This window comes from Neopsephotus bourkii, unplaced genomic scaffold (assembly GCF_033783945.1).
Source record: "Neopsephotus bourkii isolate Nb327-2 ecotype Australia unplaced genomic scaffold, CSIRO-AGI_Nbou_v1 NB_1027, whole genome shotgun sequence".
Classification (NCBI taxonomy): Eukaryota; Metazoa; Chordata; class Aves; order Psittaciformes; family Psittacidae; genus Neopsephotus; species Neopsephotus bourkii.
The window spans coordinates 3,263,999-3,286,907 of record NW_026901516.1 but is presented as its reverse complement, the minus strand read 5'-3'; the positions used below and the strand labels follow the sequence as shown (position 1 = coordinate 3,286,907).

The window sequence follows — 22,909 nt, the reverse complement described above, 5'->3', positions numbered from 1 at the left end:
CTGTTCTCTGTCAAGGGAATTTAATTATAGATGGTTATACTTGAGTATAATTTGTTAATGTGCGCCCCTTGCAAAGGGAGAATAATTCTCCCAAAGTATTGACAATTTTCTACATTTTTACCAGGATACTGTCAAAGGAAAGGGATTTTCATTGAATTTCATAATATACAGTTGCCTGGAGGAAGAATATCAATGAAGTGGCTAGCAGGGTGTTTTTTCTTGTTATTGAGGTGTTTGGGTTTTTTTTTACTACTGGGTTTTATATGTAAGATGGAGAAGGAAATCATCTTCTTTATGAATTTTGAATATACCAAAAATGAATATATTATGTACTGTGCAATAGCTCAAAAATACTTTTTTATAAAATACTGTTGTGATATCTTAGTCTTTTGGACCATAATGACTGTAATATTAATTCTAAATTTCATCTTTTTTAAAAAACAGTAATGATCAAAGTTTAGATTAATATTCATCCTCTTTCCCACTCCCTACTTTTCAGAAGTAAGTCTGAGAAGAGCCAGAGGTGAATCTGGCTTGTTCTTCAGCCTTTTGGTCAAGGCACCCTTTGAAGAAGAACTTTTGAGAGCAGCCGTAGCTGAGATGAAAGGTCAGCAGAGGCACAGAGCTATGGGTTATTATTGCTGGCTGTTTTTTTTCCTTAGTCTCTTAATGGGAACTGTTTCTGAGAGTTTTGTTTGTGAACAGAGATGACGCTTGGATTAGGCTCAGCTTTCTCCATGCCTGGGGTATGCATGGTCTGTGCCTCTGAACCTGAGTACAAGCAGTGCTGTTTGGTAGTCCAGTTGTTCTTAGTAGTGACTTTTGAATAAACTCTTCTTGACACCTCTTTGTTTTTGTGCAAAATGATACAGAATATCCTGCTTGGAATTTTGGCTAATGAGAGAATTAGGACTGTGGTAATGATTGTGGTTACTGGTAGCAGTTTTATACCCCTGGCTTAGAATCATGCGTTTTCTCAGCTGGACGCTGTGTTTCAGCGTACGGTCATGGTAATCTGACTCACTCTGCAGGGTTTAAGTGTTGAAAAGTGGGACAGCCAACATCTGGGAGCTTGACCTTCTGCCTCTCTATTTTCTTCTCCCACACCAACAGCAAGCCAGAGGTTCTGTTCACCTTCCTCCAGTCTTGCAAACTGGTAGTCTGTAGATCCATAGGAAAGGAAGTGAATTGTGCTTTATGGAGAGGTAAGATGAACTTGAGGAGCAGTAGGGATTGCCTAGAGAGTAATATGTATGAAAACTTGCGCAGAGGGTTGGGTATTCATTAGCATTTCAGTGAAGCACTCACTGCTAATGAGGAAGACCTGAGGCAACATAGGTCCTTCCTACAAGGAGGACCACAGGAAGGGCCCTGGTGGTGGTGTTTGAGCCTTTTACCCAGGCAGATTTATTCTCCTGGGTTCAGTGCTTTGTTGGCATGGGTTGCTCTTCTCCCCAGTGTGGGGATAGCATTTTATGGAGGCAGACCTTTAAACTCCGCAAGCCATCTGGAAAAAGCGGTATCCCTGCCCAGCCCCCAAGATCTGTACGAAGAAGGTTGATGTTCTATTGTTTATTTGGAGAAAGCTCTACTTGTCTCATTTTTGCACATGATGGATGCTTTTAAAGTACAGTCATTTCTGTCAGGAGAGGGAAAATAGGGGATTCTGGATAAATGAAAGGGTGCAGTAAGGAAACAAATTTTATGTGTCACCCAAACACCAGTTCAGTCCTTGGAGTTCAAATAAAAAAAGGTACGATTCTTCTATTCAGTGCCTTCCTGGAAACAGTGCAGTACAGAAGAAAGCATATGATTCATGACATTTAATCATGATTTTTCTAGAGAGGACCTTTAGGTTTTGAAGCTAAATAGTTTGTGCGTGTTTTAGCACAATATAAAAAGTCCAATAACTGATATGAAGCACAAAGCCTCATTTAATTTTCATCTTCACTATGTGAATTTCAGCACAACTTTCATAATGATATTTTGCACTTCTGTTGCACATACAGTCAAAATACTTAATAATGCTTTAGAAACACTAAAGAATGATCATTGGTTATAAAAGCACACTTTCATTTTTTACCTATTATTATTTGTAGTAACCCAGAAGGTAAGTAGTAGTGAAAGCAGTTGGGTGAAGAGAGCTGCAACCTGTTGTCAGTTCTGTTTTGTTAACTTCACATCATGATCTGTACAATCAGTTTTACTGACTTCTTGTTCTGGTGTACATCTTTCAGGCAGGACAAAAGGAAGGAGTGGAGGAATTAAACAGGGGGTAGCTCATAGGTAGATGAAAGGACATGTGTGGTACATGAAATAGCTTTATTTAAAAGAAAAAGATAATAAAATGAAGTTTTTAACTTAGATTTTCTCTGTGAGGTAATTACTGCTGTCTCCATCTTGTAGATGAGGGATGAGGAAACTCTGGCCCTGAGCTTGTAAGTGACATACCTGAGATGATACAGCTGGCTGAGCTGGGCATAGAAGTTAAATCTCTTAACAGACTTTTGGGTTTCTGCCTTACCTGGGTTGGCAGGGAATCTGCTGGAAGCACAGTTGTGTTTATGGTTAATGGTTACACTGTAATTAAATTTGTTTGTTTTTAATAAATTGACTTGACTGGATCTTCGTGAGGCTTAAGGTGCAAATCCCTGAAGCCATTCCACTGGAAAGCGACTGAAATCTAGCGTAGGATATTGAGGGAAGTGGTCTCTGTGTGTGTGTCTTTGGAAAGGAGGCAGGCTAACTAGGGCTAAAATCTCTGCCTAGCACTCCATAGATGTCACTGTTATGTGAACTGACCTCTAAAGTATACGTCTTAACTCATCATTGCATGTGATTATAGTAGCAACAAGTTAAACCTCTCTGCTTTTGAATCTTTGTTCTTAATGCATTTTATGTCACACTGAGTTCAAGGGGGCTGCTTTTTCATTTTTTTGCCTCTTTGTTTTATGTCTGGCTTACAGTGAGGTTTCGAAGCTGTGATGGAAACAAAAAAATACACTTTGGAAGCAGTGAGCCAGAAGATTTCAGAGTAGGTGAAGATGGTGTGGTCTACGCAGAGCGAAGCTTTCAGCTTTCAGCAGAGCCCACAGAGTTCGTCGTGTCTGCTCAAGACAAGGAAACCCAGGAAGAATGGCAAATGAGAGTGAAGCTAACCCCTGAACCGACCTTCACAGGAGCTTCTGAAAAGGTAAAACAACTAAATGCAGCTTCTATAAATGTAGTTCCACAAACAGGCCTGAAAATAGAGATTTGATTCTTTCTGTCATGCGCCTCTCCGTGAGGCGTTTTATGAAGGGACACCTAAAGCTGGAGCTTTAGTAATAACTCTTTTATAGTTGTTATTTTGTAGCTTTACTAAGGTATGCAAAGACATGCCTGTTTAACTATACTGAATTATGTTTGAGCTTTTATATTTGTGTCCCTTCCTTTTTGTTGTTTTTATTTGTATTTCATTTTAGATATATACCTAAATTTAAGTCGTACACAGTCATTTCTTCTAATTTGCTTGGAAGTAGTAGAGTATTTATTCAAGTGGTTAAATATAATCACAAAATAAATAAATCTGTGTTGAGAATCAGTCACGCTTATTAGATGGGAGCTGTAGATTCACAGCAATGGTAGGAAAGCATTTCAGGCAGGGAATATTTGCTTTGTCTTGTCCCTTCATAATCAAGTTAGAGATTGTAAATTATTCATTATTCCAGCACTACTTGGTAAGGAAGATAGTCTCCCTCTGCTGGAAGCCGTTACAGGATAACCTGTGTACTGTAACAAAAATCAGACCTAGCCATATACAGATAACAGTGCATTTACTTTAGGAAGACAGTATTAGTTCTACTGCCTTTTGGTGTTATATTACTTGCTACCTGCTGTTTCTTACCTTCTCTTATGAAGTTCTTGGTTTACAAATAAAGAATAAAATTTCTCCATAGATTAACATACCTGTAATAGGTGCACATTACAGATTTAAGCATAATGTGTGGTTACGCAAGACATTTTTCCTGGTAACACAATGGAGACCAAATCTGTGTAATCCTCAAGATTTTTATTTGCTCACTTGTTGATTATTTTAAATCAGCTAAAGCACATTTTTAACACAGGAAATACTGTTATTTTGTCTGAAAGTCTATTAAAAGAACAGATGTTTAGTTACGCCAGGGCATGCCCTGTTCTCTCCAAAGATACAGTTCAGACATCCTTACCATCAGCAGAATGTAGAGTAGCGGAAACTGGACTTCGAATGAGCATCTGTTTTTATTCTGTTGCATAGTTGATTAGATTTAAAAAAGAAAAAAGTTCTACCTTTGAAAGACTGGAAAACGTTTTTGTCACCCTGTCTTCACCCTTAAGGGCTTGTATGTATGCTGGCATCCAAAGGATGCAATGACTGCAGATACAGGAGGGAATAGGAAAGGAATGTTGACACCCAGCAGAGATTAATGTCCAATGCATAAAGTGGGTCATCTACTGCATCCATCATGGCTGACATAGGTTTAAAATAATTACAGCATTAATTCTAAGGGTTTTAATAGGGTCATAAATATTTGAGACATTCCTTACCAGTATGTATTAAACTCCTCTTGGAACTCCAAATTATATTTTAGCACACCCAGATCTAAATTTAATGTACAGTAGCACATTACCTGAACTGAAGTTCTACGTAATGAGAAATACATAAAGGCATACTATTAAATTCTGCAAAATATTAACTACTTTTCAGAAAATGCAGAATAGTTTGCACAGTAAAGCCATTCTACAAATGGCTTTTAATTCCATTTCTCCTCAAACTTGCATAAGGAAAAAAGTAGTTCTTAACATTTTGCAGTGCAGCTGTAAATAATACTGGTTATTTTCATACTGTGCTGTGACTGCAGATAAAACCATTCTAGGAACACAGAGGAAAGACAGCCTTTCGGTCAATTATATAATTGTATCTGAGCTATTTTATGATACCTACTGGTAATTCTCCTTCTTAATTTCATTTTGTACCTGGGAAAGGACAAAAAGAAAATTGAAGACATCATATTTCCATGGCAACAATACAAGCACAGCAGCCCTCTGAAGAGGCAGAAGAGAGACTGGGTTATTCCTCCAATCAACCTACCAGAAAATTCCAGAGGACCTTTTCCTCAGGAATTAGTTAGGGTAAGGAAGTTAATAGAAATGTGGTTTCAGTGTCCCTCAAAGAACTCTTGAGGAGATTTTGCGTAAATGATGTCTTGTTCATTGCACAAACATTTATCAGTCTTTTGTGTTGGTTTCTGTTGGTACCTCCACATAGCAGGCTGGGCTGCCTTTGCTGTTTTTTTTAAGTTGTCCCTATGCTTCTGTACTGGTGGAAGGTGACCTTGGTTTGGGTGGTTATTGCTGTGATGACTTACTTAAGGAGGATCTGTGCTGGTTGAGGAGTTCTCCAGTCTCCTTGCACTCAAGTTTTCCACCTGGGGAAGGATGTGGGGTGAGCAGGAGGAGGGGTGCACAAGGAGGCAGAAGGAAATGGGATCTGATGGGGTGAGGACACCAGCTGTTCCACAGGGCCCTGCAGCAGAGGTGTGGCTGTTGCCCAAAGTCCAGCACAGGAGGCAACTTCCAGCCGTAGTACTGGCTGGTCAGTCAAATTGTTGGAACTTCGTAGAGCATTAGCTCAAGTAGACAGGATGTGGTTTTGCTCTGTTCTGTTGATGTGCATGCTTGTGATTCACCTGCTCCTCACAGATGCACTGTCCTTTAATATTTCCTTGGAAGATGGGGCCGAAGTTCAGTCTTTAAGCAAAACCAGTGAGTTTCTGAAGGGCTATTGCCAGCAGCAGAAGAGAGTCTGTAGCTTTGGTCTGGGAAAACATGGGAGAAAGGGAAAAACCAAACCAGTCTTTTTCTTTCTTACAGTTTTATGTAGTTCTCTTGTAGTTTTATGATAGCATATGTTTTCTCTAGGATCTAAACAAACCTGTTTAAGGTAAGTATACTGAATTGTTTTGGTTTGATACAACTCATGCTCCTATGAGAAATAAGCAGGGATATTTTCATGTTCCCAAAAATACATTGACTATGTTTCTGACAAAGTGTGTAATTGAAAATTTCAAACCTCATACTAATTTTGTGCAATTCACAGAATAATTCTTTTTAGATGTTTAGCTTAAAGATAGAAAAAAAAGCTGCTGGTCTCAGCAGCAGTCCCATCCATTGCTTGTTTTTAGCTAATGTAAATGTTATCCTTTTTGACACATAGATTAGGTCTGATCGTGATAAAAGCCTCTCGCTACGGTACAGTGTGACTGGCCCAGGAGCTGACCAACCTCCAACAGGCATCTTCATCATCAACCCCATCTCAGGACAGCTGTCTGTGACAAAGCCTTTAGACCGGGAGCAGATTGCTTCTTTTCATGTAAGAGTTTAATTTGCCATAAATCAGATTATCAAATTGAAGATTAACATCTGCTTCAAACATTACTTGAGCAGCCAGCATTTTGTTTTCTGCGAGATGTGATTTGAAGAGTTTGTAGCAGATTTGTATTTGTTGTACTTACTAAAGCTAGCTCTTACTGTGTTTAAGCAGCTTAAATACATTAACATACATAAACAGTGATTACATGTGTTTAGATAAAGTAATTTTAAAAGATTGAAATACGGATACTGTAGCTTATGTTTCAAATCCAGGCCATTGATCACAGTCTCCACTGTATTGTGTATTTTTCAAAAGTTTACTTTTAATTCAGCAACTTAAATTAGGGCGTGACTGCTATTAGAATTGCAGCAGCTGCGATTGGAGAAATGGGTGGGGAAGAATAACCTACCAGTTTACATTTTCAGTTGCAAATATAAGCATTTTAATGGAATTCTAAAATATGTCTGTCAGCTTATGAGAATGATGTTCTTTACTCTCAAGAAACTGACAAAGTAGACAACAGATTCCAGTATAAGTGGAAAAGGAAGTTTGAAGGAAGGGGGAGACCTAAAGTTGTCTTGGCTTTTGAGAGACCACACTGAAATCGTTACAGGAGTTGTTCAGCTCTTAGAGAGCGTTCCCAGCATGTTGTGCATTAAAACATGCCTTGCGCTGCGGGAAGCCCTTGGAGTGCTACTCCCAAATGGAGGATGCAGCAGGAGTCATCTGTGGGGTAGGCAGAGTAAATGATTCTTGCAAGAGAACAGCAGCTCTGGCATTCCACAGGACCTTTACTGAGAATTTGGCATTGGCAATTCAAGATTTACTGACTTAGGAATTTACATTTATATGAGTAATTTCCAGAGTGGTGAGTTAATAATGTCTTCTTGCTTCTTTCTACTAGGTTTGAGTGTGTATATATATATATACACACACAGCCCTTTTTGACAATTGGGGCATTAAATTTAAGTGTCTCAGTATCTTTGAAACTCGGTCTGTAAACTTTAGCTTAATTTTAGCCTGGATTTCCATGTGTTTATTTGGCAGTGATTTATCAGAAACCCAACCTTGGTGCTCAAGGTAACACAAACATATTCTGTATGCAGTTTCTATGCATTCATAGATGTGCAGTATACATAGTATCTGTAACAAAGTTTTGAAGGTGATGCCAGTGTTCATTCCCTATGTATTGTTAATAAGTTGCTAGCTACTTAATATAAATCTGTGCATTTTTAGAGTCTGTTTTCTAACAGTCATTATTAAAAATTATATACACTAGGCATTGGTATTAATCAAAATTGCAGGATTCAGAATAATTTTCAGCAAATCAAAGAAGTCAGTCTGCAACTTAGAAGTCTGGACAGCAGTTCCATTAGCAACCTGAAAACTTACAAGGTCAATATGAGGGGGGCAATGACAGAAAGCAAAATACTTGGAGGTAAAAATGTCTGGCCTGAAACTTCCTGTCACCAGTATTTTGTCTCTTTGTGCCTGTATGTTATGCAAATTCTAATACTTTAATTATTTTTGCAGCTGAGAGCACATGCAGTGGATGTAAATGGAAACCAGGTGGAAAATCCTATTGACATTGTTATTAATGTCATTGATATGAATGACAATAGACCTGAATTCTTACACCAGGTTTGGAACGGGACAGTCCCTGAAGGCTCAAAGCCAGGTAATACATGGGCTTTCAAGGCAGGGGGAGGTGTATGCAGTATCATGTTGAAGGTGATGAAGGGGCTGCCTTCAGATGTTGTGATACTTTGAAAGATGTCTTTAATGTGATGAACAAAACCTTGGATACGATCTTATTATTTCACCTTATTTTTAATTCACTTTTTAGCATGCTGGGATTAATTTCCAAAAGAAGAAAGCATTACATGCATAAACGGAAGTAATATGACTTTTAAGTTCCTGTTTTTGAAAGGCCTGTTTATAATGCCACAGTTCTTATGTTCATGATAGCCTTTGACATTAAGTTAGTTGACAGGTCAGGGTATAGGAGACTGCTGAAATATCAGCAGAGCCAATTCTAGTTTTGAATCTCAGAGGCTTTGGAAGCACTGGGATTTGAAATCAAACAGTTCCATCTGAATTCTTGAGAAAACCCTAAATGTTGTTTACATCTCATTAAAATCCTAATCACCTCAGACTAAGGTTTGCACTGTGGCTGAAACCGCTTTCTTGATTTGTCAGTAGTGCAAAATGAAACTTTTAGAAAGGTTAGCACAAGATGTATTTTCTCAGTTTGCAGTGTTGACTTGGCATTTGAGATGTGTCTCAAAGACCTTTGAAAGAGTATTATTTACATTGATTTTCAGTCACTATCAGTATGTGCACCAATTCTAAACATAAAGGATATTTCCTTTGGCCCAATTAATAATGTTTTCATCTAAACATGAGAAGCTCTGTTGTTACAGAAATGTTATTTGTGGCAGAATTGTAGGATTTCATTGTTTATGGAGCTTCTTCAGTCATAAGCAAATCTGATATTACTATAAACACAAAGTATTTTTATCTGTTCTTATGTATTTTAATTACTCTGTTGGTGAGTCTTGGGTTTAATCGGATTGTTTTAAGTAAGAGAAAGAATGTGCAGAGTTTACCAAAAAGAAATACGTGCTTTGACCATTGCTTGTAAGTGATCTTGTGTAATCTGAGTAAGCTGTTTATGTTATATATATAACGTCAATTATTTATCCTGCTGCTAGGAACCTACGTGATGACTGTTACTGCCATTGATGCTGATGATCCCAATGCACAGAATGGGATGCTGAGGTACAGAATCTTGTCACAGGCCCCAAGCAGCCCCTCTCCAAACATGTTTACAATCAACAATGAGACTGGTGACATTATCACTGTAGCAGCTGGGCTTGACAGAGAGGTAGGTCTTAATGCCATAGGCTGGTTTATACTTATTTTTGATAGTAATTTACAAATATTTCTCCCCCTTCCCAGTCTGAATTTTCTCCCTTTCTTTCCTCTGTTGTCACTGGTCATTGTCCTAGGCCAAGAGCATAAAATCCAAGAGAAGAGGAAATTAGGACAGGGATAAAAATTGGACCCACATGTTCTGTATGCGTAGTCACCCTTGGTTCTATGGGGTTGTGGACAGGATTTTGTCTCATAAGCCTGTTTGGTTTTAAGGAGCAGGTAAACACTAAAGCAGAGCAATGTAAATAAGAGCATTGGATGCTTGGCCTGGGTGCTGAGACGGGAGGTGTTCCTCAGCACCAGCCCTTTCCTCTTGCTAAGCTCTGTGGAAAAGAGTAGGTGGAAAATGGAGTTGGCTATATGTTTTATGTATTTTGGAAGCTCCAGGAGAGTTTGTCCTCCCATTGTGTTTTTCCTTGTTCTTCACAGAGGGGTGGTAAATGTTGAAATCTTCTGCATGCTGTGTTGCTAAATTTGCAGTAATTCTCTGATCTGAATTCTGGTTATTAAAATCAATTAGGAAAAATATTGCTGATCTTAAAATCTGAAACGCATCTAAAGTTCTAAGAAATGAACCAGTCAGTACTGGGAACTGCATAGATGGAGATCTGTCTCAAAGCCTGGACACATTCAAAAACTTCAAAAAGAAAAAATAAATTAAAAAAATCTGACTGTCAGTAATTCCTTGGTACATGCTGGGCAAGTCCTGTTCTGTCTAGACAGTTCTTCACTATGCCCAACATCAGAGAAGGAGGGTGCCAGATCCTCTGTTCACGCATTTGTGAGGTGGGAATAAATATATTTCCCTCACAACTCCAGATCGTCATGGACTAACTGTGCTTTTGAACCACTTGAAAACTTCACAAGAGATAAGCGTTGTTTTATAAACAAGCTATAAAATCCAAACAAATCTTTTTCAGTACATCTTTTTTCAACTTCTGTTTTACTAACCTCATTTTAGCTCATTAAATCTGAAGGTTTCTTTAAACTTGATTTGGTGTTCAGCTTTTAGCTGTTTGCTTATACTTGTTTAAAATAGAACACAGAAATACTGTGTGATGTTCTGGGTTGACTATTAATATTCTGATGAATATCAGTTTGAAAGGGGCAATCAGAAGATTTGAAAAGCTAAGCAGACAGATTTTGCAATTAATTTTTAAAGTTTTATTGACATTCATTCTGTTGAAGCAGTTTTTGAAGAGGATGAATTTGAGGAAAGGAAAACCCTGAACTTTACAGTATTGTGCCCTATTAAATTAAAAGAATAATGGGCAGCATTGCCCTGGTTTTTAAAATCCCTTGGTCATCTTTGACAGGTGAACTTTCAGAAGGACATAGCGATAACTCTTGAGTTTTATTGCTTGGTGACTAGCTGTACTAAAGTGATTAAGCCTGGAAGAAACTGCCTGTGTAGCTTAGGCCCTCGCACTAGCAGCTGGAGAAGCATTGTCGTTTACTATCGGTTTTCCTGATAGATTGTTCTACTGATATCCAAATGAGTATTTATAAACATTTCTTGCACATGTTGAATATTAATGATTAATGTCAAATCATTCAAATATTACATTATACTAATATGAAATAAAATTGTTTCCTTCCCAAGCCATTGCTTTGCTTCCTTCATTTCCTGAGTCATTTAGTGTAAGTCAATTAAATTAAAACGACCAGGATTCGAGGAAGCCAGATCTGAATTAAACCCACGTCTTACAGTAGGCTGGGGAGTGCCTTGTTGCCCTAGGTTCATAAAATACTAGACACAATTTAAAATTCTTAAATAATGTGACACATTATTTAGGGTAGCATTAGTTTTGTAGGCATTCAAAAAGAGTGGTTCTTCTGATGCATTCCTCATCTGCTAGTATTTTAGATTATCATGCGCAATGCATTATCTGTGCTAACATGGCACAGGAGAGTTTCTTAGGTAAGGGGACTCAGCTTAAAAGCAGAAGAAATCTTTCACTTGCTATTCCAAAAGATCCTGTTTTATGAGATCCAGCTGTTGTTATTGCTTTTGCTATTGCTGTGGAATTCACTTCAGCATTAAAACATCTGCTTTACTGCTGGAGGTGCCAAAGAAGTCAGGCAGGGTACTTAAATTTACACACTGACATTCTTGCCTCACGTGAGGTTAATTCAGTGAAGTGCTCTTTTATTTGGCCTGTGTTGAAGTCGAAAGATGTGACCTGATGAGGTCTGCGTTCTTTCTTGAAGCTGCCAGTTCATTTTCGGATGTGTTGCTATATCTGTGCAGGCTGCTGACACGTGCTCCACAGCTTATTCCTGGCTGCTTCTCACAGTAAAAAGCAGAGAGCCACCTCCCCCCAGTTTCCCCATGCTTGCAAAGTTTTGTGCTTGTTGATGTCTGGTATTTCATTCCCAGCAGTTGATTTTCTGTATGAGAGTGCTGGGACAGGGGAAGAACAAACAAAACCACATATAAGCTGTCTTTTGGGGCACTTTTTAGGGGTAGATTTCTCGTGCACTTTTCTGTTGGAATTAAATAAGAAGACTGTATGAAAGTTGACTCTCCCAGTAATAATAATGGGACTTCCCTTAATGAAATTTGCTTCTTGGGATCAGTGTGTTAAGACCCAGATGAATCAGAAGCACCTGCTGTTTCAATAACATAGAATGATCTGGCTGCAAGATTTGCTTCAGTACTGCTCTAGAGTTTATTGCTTCACAATAAGTAAAGTATATTTTTTTCCTGGATGAAAGTGGTAAAAGTATTTCCTTGATTCCCTTGTGACTGCTTCTGTTAGTGTCATGAAGGAAACCTTTAGGATGTTTACTGAAGCACTTTGAAGGTCACTTTGCAAGTGTATTTTCCAAACCAGAATTCGTATACATATTTCTGCATTATTGAACCATATATTGCATTTCTGTGTAAATAATATAAGTCTTGCTTTTTTTGAAGAACTGTGGGACGTATATATAGTAATACACATTTGGTGTGTGTTGTAAGGGTTCCTTTGTGAAAGATGACATGAACATAATAAGAGACTGAGGTAACACCTTCAGTGCCAGACAAAAGATTCATCTGGTTTATTTTAAAAACGTTTTTGAATTCAGTGACTCATATTTGCTGCTTGGAAGTGTGCATAAGCATTACATTTCTAATGTCTGTTGTAGTGTCTGGCCAAAATGTGTAAGAAGGTTAGATACAATCAGTGGAATCATCCTTGGGGTTTTTTGTATTGCTATCCATAGTCCCTTTTTGTAAACTGTTTCCATGAGAAGCAATCTGTCATATACCGCAGTCTTCAAGTAGTGGGAGAAAATAAGGTGCCAAGCGGGAAAAAAAAAAATCTTTAAGTATTTTTATTTTGCCAGCAGGCTTTTGCCAGTGTTAGTAAACCATTCATGAAAGTGATATTTCAAAGTAATAGCAGCTCCTTATGTTTGTGTGTTTTCTTTTGGAAAGAACTAAAGGATAGCACCTAGCTCTCTGAGCTAGGAGGCTGAACTGGTAAATGGAAGAGCACGGATGATATTTGCATTTCATCATCAAGGAGTTAAAATCAACTTCTCAGCAACTCTGTGCAACAACTCTCTTTCTAGTGTTCTTTTTTTTTTTTTTTCACTAGAACCTGGTCGACTTTGTTTTAAACAGTCTGTGTTGGGCATTTCTTGTGCTTGAGGAAACCCTGGCCCTGCTCCAGCTGTGACAGGATAACGGTATATGCAGCCGTTGGAGGGGGGAGGAGGCTGAGGCTGCAGTGGTGGCCATCTTCAGCCGGAGTGCTTAACTTTTATGGAAATAGCCTGTGCACTTGCTCCTTCCTCCCCTTTCTCCCAGTGTCCTTACTTGTCTCTGTTAGCCTTGACATCTTCAGTTTCCATAGCGATCACAAGATGTTGCAAACGGCGGGTTTGTTCTTGGGCTTGGCTGAAACAAAACCTTGGCAGTTGTGGCCGTTTGGCCAACTAAACCTACCTTGGCTCAGTTTGCTTAAATGCTTTTGAGGACTTACCCTGTTTTAGTATAAACTGCACTCTGTGTTGGGGGAGTTTTTTTTCCCATTTGAAAAGTGATGTAAAATCTGTGATAACAGCATTAACTGTATAACATGGTTTTGGTTTTTGAGCGCAGGAAGCAAGCAGTCTGTCCTTGTCTCAGTGACATTTGAAGAAAATCAAGCAGTAGTTCCATATAGCCAGATGCAACCTGGTGCTGTATTCCTGTGGCACAAACTTTACTCCTGTCATTTTGGCTGATGCTAACTGGAATAAACAGTGTGATAGGCTCCATTGCTTAGCACAGTGCAGTTTTGGGAACACCTGCTGTCCTATGGTAATGTTAGTTTTGTCTAAATCTTATGTTGATGTCATTTTGTGTTTTAGAAAGTGCAACAATATACATTAATAATTCAAGCTACGGACATGGAAGGAAACCCAACATATGGTCTTTCAAACACAGCAACTGCTGTCATCACTGTGACAGATGTCAATGACAATCCTCCAGAGTTCACCGCCATGACTGTAAGTAGAGGGTAGGAGAAACTGAAGGATGTGCATATTTATAACCATTCCCCACTTTTCTCATTATATTCGCAGACGGTAAATATTTATTACTTATTAAATATGCACTGGCAGGCAGAACTGAAATACATGCAGAATATTATATCCCTTAGATATAGTATTCTGCTTAGGCCAAAAGGCAAAAGCTGACAAGGGAATCAAACCATCCGTTTTCTGGGTGGCCTCAGGTAAACTTCATTAGATAAATTGTCAGACCTCCAGTGAAGAGAGATGTGCTTCCTAATGTTGATGAATATTCAGTATGGCGTGGCTCTTGCCTGCTTCTGCAGCCAAGGTAAAATGTTTTCTTGTGTTTTTTGCAGTTCTATGGGGAAGTACCAGAAAACAGGGTGGATGTGATCGTGGCAAACCTGACGGTAACAGATAAAGATCAGCCTCACACGCCTGCGTGGAATGCGATGTACCGGATGACCGGAGGAGACCCAACAGGTCGCTTTACCATCCTGACTGATCCCAATAGCAACGATGGGCTGGTGACTGTTGTGAAGGTGAGAGATGCTTGTGCTGCAGGGAATTAGGCAGAGATGGAATAAGTGGGAGAACACTGGGGAGTGGGGGAAAATGTGGCCTCCTGAGGCCACCATGAATCTGGAAAGTAGAATGGATGGGCAATTTCTGCCTTGTGGAAGTTGGCTGTCTCTTGCAGCACTTTTTCTTTGCTTACGCTATTAGTAGTACTCCAACTGATCAATTTTAAAAATCAGGCTAGATTGTTGAAACTGACAGATTTTGAAGCTGTATTTGCTAAAAGATAGGAATTAGTCTGTGAAAAGGCATTTGCTTAGTGCTGTTGCTAGAGTAAAAGAACAGGTTCCTACCTTCTGGCCCCCACTAGTAATCATGCTTGTTGTATGTGGGTTTTATGTCAACACGTTCCCATTAAGGAACAGATACAGGCAGTCAAGGCACAATCAGAGAGGAAGAAGTGATAGGTGGGAGGCTACTTCTACAAGAGACTTTTAAGACTGGCTATTTTTAAAGCCTCATTTAAATACCTTTTATGGAATAACTTGTCTATCTTCATTCTCTAGCCAGCACAGCTCTGTGTTGAGGAGTGACTTATTTCAAGTGATAATAACAATGTGGTTCTATAATTAAACTTGCCAGGCATTAGGCATCTTTCCTCATGGCCCTCTGATAAGTGTCTCATCTCTGAGTTGTCCTGTTCTGGTTTTCCTGATCCACTTCAAGTCAACTGTAAGATGCCAGCATTTCCATTTGGAAATTAAAACATGAACTTTTTTTTTCCCCTTAATTCTTTTTCTGACCTTCTTTTTTCTTTTTTTAATTTTGTCAGTATTTGGTGACAAAAGGATACAAGTTTTTTAACAGCTGTAGTGGCAATTTATAATAGGTTTGTTTGTTTGTTTTGGGTTTTTTTGTTGTTGTTTTGTTTGTTTCTTTTTTTTTTTAAAGAGCTCTCTTGTTTTATAACTGCACTTCCCCAGATATGCCAATTGTTCTATTACAGCCTTCCAGCAAGAGTTACATGAATATTTGTGCTCTGTAGCACTCTTTTAGGCACCTAACATGGGAAGAGTTGGAAGCCTGCCTGCAGTTTTTATTAGCAGTGCAATGAGTTGATCTGTCAACCTGAAGATTGGATTGTCTGCTGTCACTGAATTTATACTGTCATGTGCTAACTGCCCCTGTAAACGTACAGGGTTCCTTCAACTCTACAGTTAGTGCAAGTAGTACAGTGCATAGTACTAAGGCAAATCAGGTCTTGAGGAATGCCTCACCCCTATGCAGTACAACAGCGGAAATCTAGCATCAACCTGATTCACTCTTCCTCTTAAATTTGACTTCTGGCTTGGTGAGAAAGCCCCCAGACTGAAAGTAGTCTAGACAGTGAAGATGCGAGCTGTAGGCATGCCAGAAGTAGAATTAGCTGGGATTACTAAGAGTCTTTCTAGTGAAACATTAAGGGCATGGGAATCCCTGATCTGTGGGGCTAGGTATGATCATGATCTTGTTTGAAGGTTGTTCATCTTCATAACCGACAGAGGCAGATTTCTTTCCCCAGGAGAGCTGCTCATGAGGCACATCTGCTTACATGAGTGCCTGGCACAAAGCTGGAAGTTTTTAAATCAATTTCTGATGAAACTACTTGTTTCCTCAGTTACCTGTAATGGCAGTACCATAGTAAATTACGTTCAAGAATGAGAAGGTTTCTAGCTGTTCTAACTTCAAAACTGCTGCTCTGTGCTCATTTTTGACAAAAGCAGTACAAGTAAGGCTTAAAAGTGTGCTTTAAAGTAGAAAATATTATCACGTGTCCATTGCTAGTGTTAGTGATGTTAACGCTTTCTGCTCTTTGCTTTTTGCAGCCTATTGACTTCGAGACCAACAGGATGTTTGTACTTACTGTAGCTGCGGAAAATCAAGTGCCTTTGGCTAAGGGGATTCAACATCCTCCTCAGTCAACAGCAACTGTGTCCATTACGGTCATTGATGTGAATGAGAGCCCGTATTTTGTTCCAAACCCTAAGCTTGTACGTCAAGAAGAAGGACTACTTGCTGGTAGCATGTTGACAACTTTCACTGCTCAGGACCCAGATCGTTACATGCAGCAAACCTCTCTAAGGTCTATACGAACACTTTGCAGTTATTTAACAATGGAAATGTAGTATCTGTGTTACAGAATGGATGGGGAGCAAAGAGACTTCATATGAAATGACTGCATTTACCACAGCACATAGCTATACAAATCATAGAATCATAGAATAGTTAGGGTTGGAAAGGACCTTAAGATCATCAAGTTCCAACCCCCCTGCCATGGGCAGGGACACCTCGCACTAAACCATATCACCCAAGGCCTCGTCCAGCCTGGCCTTGAAAAATACTTCCTGTAGGTTTTGTGCAGCTTTCTCTTAAAGGATTTGTAGCTGTAGAGAAGATGACCCAACCCATATTCACGGAACTGCAAACTGTGTGATATCCTAATGCAAAGTCCGACTTCATCAAGGTAGAATAAAGTTATGCATCTGTGTTAATGCGGTATCCCAAAAAAATAAGTCAGAGCAGACACGTACTTATCTGAACTAAGATCATTTGCAGTTTAAATTAACCAATAATTTTGACACAGCTGCAAAACCACATCATATTGCTGACCAAATCTACAGGGTTTTCTCATTCTCAGGAATGCCAAGTGCTGCTGTTGTCTATCTGTGTACTCTTGAACTGATAGCTGTGATCATAATTTAATCATAATTTGCCCAGTGACTAAACATATGCAAAATGAGAAAAGAGACTAAACCACAGAAATTTTAAAGCATGCATTCTCATACCTTGTCTAAAACATGGTCATTGACTGCAAAGCTAAGGCACAGTGACTAGCCTTGTGCCAGAACTCGGGTTCTGAGCTTATCCAGTAGCTTTTTTAGCTCATGCAGAAGAAACTCCAGAATGTCCTTTCTGTCTTTCCTTCCAAAATTGAGATGGTTACAATTTTTTTTTCATTTAATTTTGGTTAGCTGATACTTTACTCGTTTCTGGATGTAACCTTCATAGACATGACTGTACAAGGACTTAGGTATATGCATTTTTAATGACCTAAGGTAGCTTGCACTTGATTAATGTCAAAGAACATTTCTCAGATGGAAGGATGGTTTTGTAAAACACTCCTATTTCAGATTCATTCGTTAGGGATTCAGTTCATTAGGGACTGTAGTGGTAGGACAAGGGGTAACAGGTTAAAACTTAAACAGGGGAAGTTTACATTGGATATAAGGAAGAAATTCTTTCCTGTTAGGGTGGTGAGGCACTGGAATGGGTTGCCCAAGGAGGTTGTGAATGCTCCATCCCTGGCAGTGTTCAAGGCCAGGTTGGACGAGGCCTTGGGTGATACGGTTTAGAGCGAGGTGTCCCTGCCCATGGCAGGGGGGTTGGAACTTGATGATCTTAAGGTCCTTTCCAACCCTAACTATTCTATGATTCTATGATTAAGATGAGAAGTATGCAGTAAAACAGGGCCTGTAAAAATTAACATTGGAAGCACTAGAATAATGCAAGTTAGTGCTACCTCAACACTCTTATCCGTTACCTCTCTCCTGCTCTCAGCACTCTTAAGATAAAAGTTAGTATGAACAGTTCTATCAGTATAGAACAAGCAAGTTTATGTAGTAAATTAGTTAGTTTGAATAAACTAAAATATGTTAGTTTATGGTAATCGTGTAATTTACATGGCAGGGCACTTCAAGAATCCAAATGTAGGACTGTTTCTAATACTTATTTTCAAGAATTTTAGTGGTAAGGCTTAATAAATGGAAATAGTGAAATACTGTCTTCAAATAAAAAAAAAACCCAAACTCTTCAGAATACAAATCAAAATACTACTGTTGTCTTTGCCAGTATTTATTTTGACAGAAAAATAACACAACTTGTGGTCAAATACACAGGTATTCGAAACTTTCAGATCCTGCAAACTGGCTGAAAATTGACCCTATTAATGGACAAATAACTACTACAGCTGTTCTGGACAGAGAGTCAATATATGTGCAAAATAATATGTATAATGCAACATTCCTTGCTTCTGATAATGGTATGTATCAACATGGTATTTTTTTAAAAAAGCTTTCTTCTGCATGGTTGAATTGCATTCAGTTTCACCAGGGCAGAAAGTAAGATAACTTTGAACACATCCGGTTGGAAGTCTGTATGAGTATCAGACTTTGTGTAATTCCCAGCTGCTTGGGAAGTGGGCTGACAAGTAATTCTGTGAGCTTGGAGAAGTGCACTGGCTTAATTATGGTAGTATTTTTCCACATTCAGGCTACAGCAGTGCAGAGGGAAAAGTGGCTTGTCATTGTCAGTTCATTAAGGACAATTAACAATCTCTGCTCAAAAATGAGTCCTGTGATTTCAGCTGGAGTGCTGTACTGTTCATAGTCGATACCAGAAAGATGGACAGGTGCACTTAGGCATTCTGGCATTAGGGAGGAATACTGAAACACTGGGGCTGTTTATCTATGGGAGAAGACAAATGGTAGAATTTCACAAACTGGTTCTGTATAACAAAGCTAGATTAACTGTTTCTATCTTTTTGGTTCTGTTCTGGAGAAAATAAAAGAAATTGAACTGAATATTATGGTAGCTGTGGGAAGTGGAATAAGAACCATTGCTAATTATACTAAGAAATTCAGTGCCACATGTTTCACATAAATGTGCGACTTCAGCAAGGATTACGGAAGCATCACATATTCAGTGTGGATAGCAAGAATGTCTAGAAGTCGCATGCTGCAAGTCAGTATTAGAAAGAATTTAAATAGCACATTTGTGGTAAAGGGTGGTCATAAGTCCTTGAAGTTACAAAATAAATTCTCCAGAGGATAAATTATCCCAGGTTTTATCCCACCTTTTTCTTTGAAGCATTTGATATGGACCATCTCTGGAGATGAACTGGCTGCCTGGTCAGTAAAAGGTTTGAGGGCCTGATCTGTGGATCTACAGTTATTTGCTGAATTTTGCTGAGTAGGGCATTTTTATTTTTTTTCTGAGAACAGGCTACGTAAGAACTGTGTGTTGGGAGGAGCAGTGACAGTATTAGATTGGCTTGGTAAAGCCAGAATCCCAAAACTGAGGTGAACCAATTGTGCGTGGCAGTTGGAAGCTGTTGGTATAGCTTTGCTTAAGTAACTTTGCAATTAGAAACAGGCTTGATATCATTTTCTTTTCTTTAAGGAATTCCGCCAATGAGTGGAACTGGAACACTTCAGATATACCTGCTGGACATCAATGATAATGCCCCCCAAGTGAATCCAAAAGAAGCCACAACTTGTGAAACTGTACAGCCTAACGCTATTAACATCACTGCTGTAGACCCTGACATAGATCCAAATGCAGGCCCATTTGCCTTTGAGCTGCCTGACACACCTGCTAGCATTAAGAGGAATTGGACCATTGTTCGAATTAGTGGTAATTAACATTACTGAAGTCTTAATGATTTTAACGAAATCACTGAATATCGTAGAATGGTTTGGGTTGGAAGGGACACCTTCCACCAGACCGGGTTGCTCAAAGCCTCATTCAGCCTGGCCTTGAACAGGTTGGATATACTTGAAAGATTATATATCCTTGAATATGCTTTTCTGTATTTTACTTAGGTATCATTTTGCAATGTATATGAATTCAGTTAATACAAATAGGAAAGCACCTTTGTGTAAGTACCCCAAATAATAGGAAACTTTATGAAAAATGTTCACAGTAATAAAGAAGTCTGTTATACTGGGTGTCATGTAGTGGGTTGAACAGTAAGTTAATTCAGAGCTCAAGATGAGCCATTTTTGCCAGTACTGCTTTAAACCTACATGAGTAGTACATTACTTTTAACAAGTCCTTCATTTTCACACACAGGTGATCACGCCCAGCTCTCTTTAAGGATCAGGTTCCTGGAGGCTGGTATATATGATGTGCCCATAGTAATTACAGATTCTGGGAATCCACATGCTTCTAGCACTTCTGTGCTGAAAGTGAAAGTTTGCCAATGTGACATAAATGGAGACTGCACTGATGTTGACCGAATTGTTGGTGCAGGGCTTGGCACTGGTGCCATAATTGCAATTCTGCTTTGTATCATCATCTTGCTCAGTGAGTATATAGATTTCTTAATTCTAACTCTTTTAATCTTGCTTTGCAAGTATTATATTATGTTGTAGTCCCATATGCCTTGATAAAACCAGGCGAGTGATTAAAGACTCAAGTCCAAAGATTGTTGCTGCTTCGTTCAGTATCTTCGACAAGTGTGAAAACTCTCCTGATCATAAAGCATGAGGAGTCTATGAGATCATAATTAGCACTTGCCTGGCAGTCAGGCCCCACAGTGGGTTTGTGAAAGAGATTTTTCTGTGTGCCCATGAGTGCTTTTTCCTGTTACGTCAGTGAGTGACCAAGTTGAAGGTGTGATTAATCTTGAGACATCTAGCCTCTTTTATGCTGTTGATACTGTGTGATTTGATGCCACCACGGTGGGATGCCTTTAAGGAGTGCTCTGATGTCACTACTGTTGTGCCTTAGATTAATGTAAGTAGGCTGTTTGATTTTTGGAAAGTAATAAATCAGAGCCCTTCATATAAGGCCCGACAAGCAGGCAGCCATGCAGGAAGACTGAAGTGTATGTTTAAGTACTACATAAAGTTGTGCTAATATTTTATTTTTGTGTCAAGTCCATTCAATAAGGGAAATGACTAAACATCATGACTAAGTGTCTGTCCAGTGTAGTAAATTAGATGCTAGCCCTCCTACACGTTGTGGTTAACTGATTTCCAATTGTGGTGACACAAAAGGAAAGGATTAATCTGTTCAAAGTGTATTGTGCACCAGTCCAGAACATACAAAACCATGGAAAGGAGTAATTTGAAAACATAAAATAAAAAAGTATTTGAGCCTGGCTAAGCCCATGGCTGTACACAGGCACAATGCAATTATTTTCTTGCATTCTATAAGCATTTTCTTGCTTCTATAAGATACTCTTAAAATGTTAGGTATTGAATTAACAAAGCTTTATTGAAACTATCAAATCCTTCAAGACATTCTTCATATATTGACATTGCAGATGCATTGTATTTTCTTTCCATTAAGATGTTTGTAACTGGAAACATGCTTACTGTATTAGGAATTACTTTAAATTTATTCTGTTTTGTTTCTCCTACAGTTTTCTTTAACAGCTTCCGTTTGTAAGCAAACGGTATAACTTGAAATTCTTGAGGTTAAAGATTAAAAATATATACCTCTAAATGCCACTGCGTTTTCCTCAACCTTAATTCCTCTTGCTTCTAAACATAAATCTAAACTTAGGCAACAGTACAGTCTGTTCTCTGCTGAGCTTTATGCCAAAATAGCCTAACCTTGGTGATGTTCAAACATCAGAATTACTTAAAACTATATAATTGCTATATATTCTTGGGACGTAGCAGAAATAAATACAAATAATATAATCTGCTAGCATTCTTGCCACTACTGGTGAGATTCCCTTCTTAATTCAGTGTTTTATGAAGCTTGGTTTTTCTTATTTCTTTTCATGACAAGTTTATTCTGCAGATGTGGAATGGATATGTGATTTACGATCTTGAATATGTGTTTGATTTCCAAATCCAATTGCCTATAGTAGCCTTGATTTAAATATTTCTTGCTTAAGATGCCTTCTGTGAAACTGTTTATTAAAAAAAAACAAACCAACCATACAAAAAGCCAAATGCCAAATTTGTACCATTTTCTGTGGCTGTACTTCAGAAGGAAAATGTGGGGTTTATGTCTTTTTTTTTGCAATGTAGTTTTAGTTTTAATGTTCGTGGTATGGATGAAGCGCCGGGATAAAGAGCGTCAGGCAAAGCAGCTCTTGATTGATCCAGAAGATGATGTGAGGGACAACATTCTGAAATACGATGAAGAAGGTGGTGGTGAAGAAGATCAGGTGAGGAATGATCAGTGGTTTTTATGCATAGATTTGCATTTCACTCTCCACTTTATTTTGGGTTTGGGTTTTGGTTTGGTTTTTTTTCAGCTACAGAAATACTGATTTCTTGCCTTTTGGAATAGATGCAAAATCAGTAACTTGTCTACTTAAAGTCACAACATTCTGACCATGCTTCACCTAAGGCTGTTGCATTTAAATGAAAATTAACATCCGCTCTTGTCGCAGTCTGTACATCTTCTTCGCTCCTTGTGTGGGATTCTATTTTACAGAATCACCAGTGCAGAGTGCCTAATACAGTCTATTCTGAATATCACCCTTTTTTGGTGAGGGGTGAAAGCCTTTCTTGATATACAGTAATGTTGGCTATTGACAGATTGCCACTACTGGGACTTCAGCTTGGAAAGTATTTATGTTTCAAGTAGCTGTCAGGGCACATCTGTGTTTAGTCAAATACCTTTCCAGTCAGGTGCCATATGCATTTACTCTCATGTCACCTCTGATAGAACCACTGCTGATATGTCACAGGACGCAGAGTGATGTGTATATGCTAAGAATAGCTTCTTTTTCCATATATTTCTCCAAGTTAGTGAATTTCCAAGAAGTGCGATTTCATTGCTTCAGAGGAG

The 22,909-nt window shown here is 38.7% G+C and overlaps 1 protein-coding gene across 1 annotated transcript in view; it reads left to right on the top strand.

Annotated features, from left to right (window-relative positions):
- The window catches only part of CDH2 (cadherin 2), a 117,202-nt gene that overhangs the window by 75,128 nt on the left and 19,165 nt on the right, over positions 1–22,909 (top strand). The window contains exons 3-14 of the mRNA XM_061360553.1: positions 2,967–3,193; positions 5,005–5,151; positions 6,236–6,391; positions 7,925–8,069; positions 9,106–9,278; positions 13,673–13,810; positions 14,173–14,358; positions 16,201–16,457; positions 18,271–18,413; positions 19,553–19,786; positions 20,225–20,458; positions 22,141–22,280. Coding sequence (XP_061216537.1) covers positions 2,967–3,193; positions 5,005–5,151; positions 6,236–6,391; positions 7,925–8,069; positions 9,106–9,278; positions 13,673–13,810; positions 14,173–14,358; positions 16,201–16,457; positions 18,271–18,413; positions 19,553–19,786; positions 20,225–20,458; positions 22,141–22,280 — 2,180 coding nt within the window. The remainder of the gene's footprint in view (positions 1–2,966; positions 3,194–5,004; positions 5,152–6,235; positions 6,392–7,924; positions 8,070–9,105; positions 9,279–13,672; positions 13,811–14,172; positions 14,359–16,200; positions 16,458–18,270; positions 18,414–19,552; positions 19,787–20,224; positions 20,459–22,140; positions 22,281–22,909) is intronic.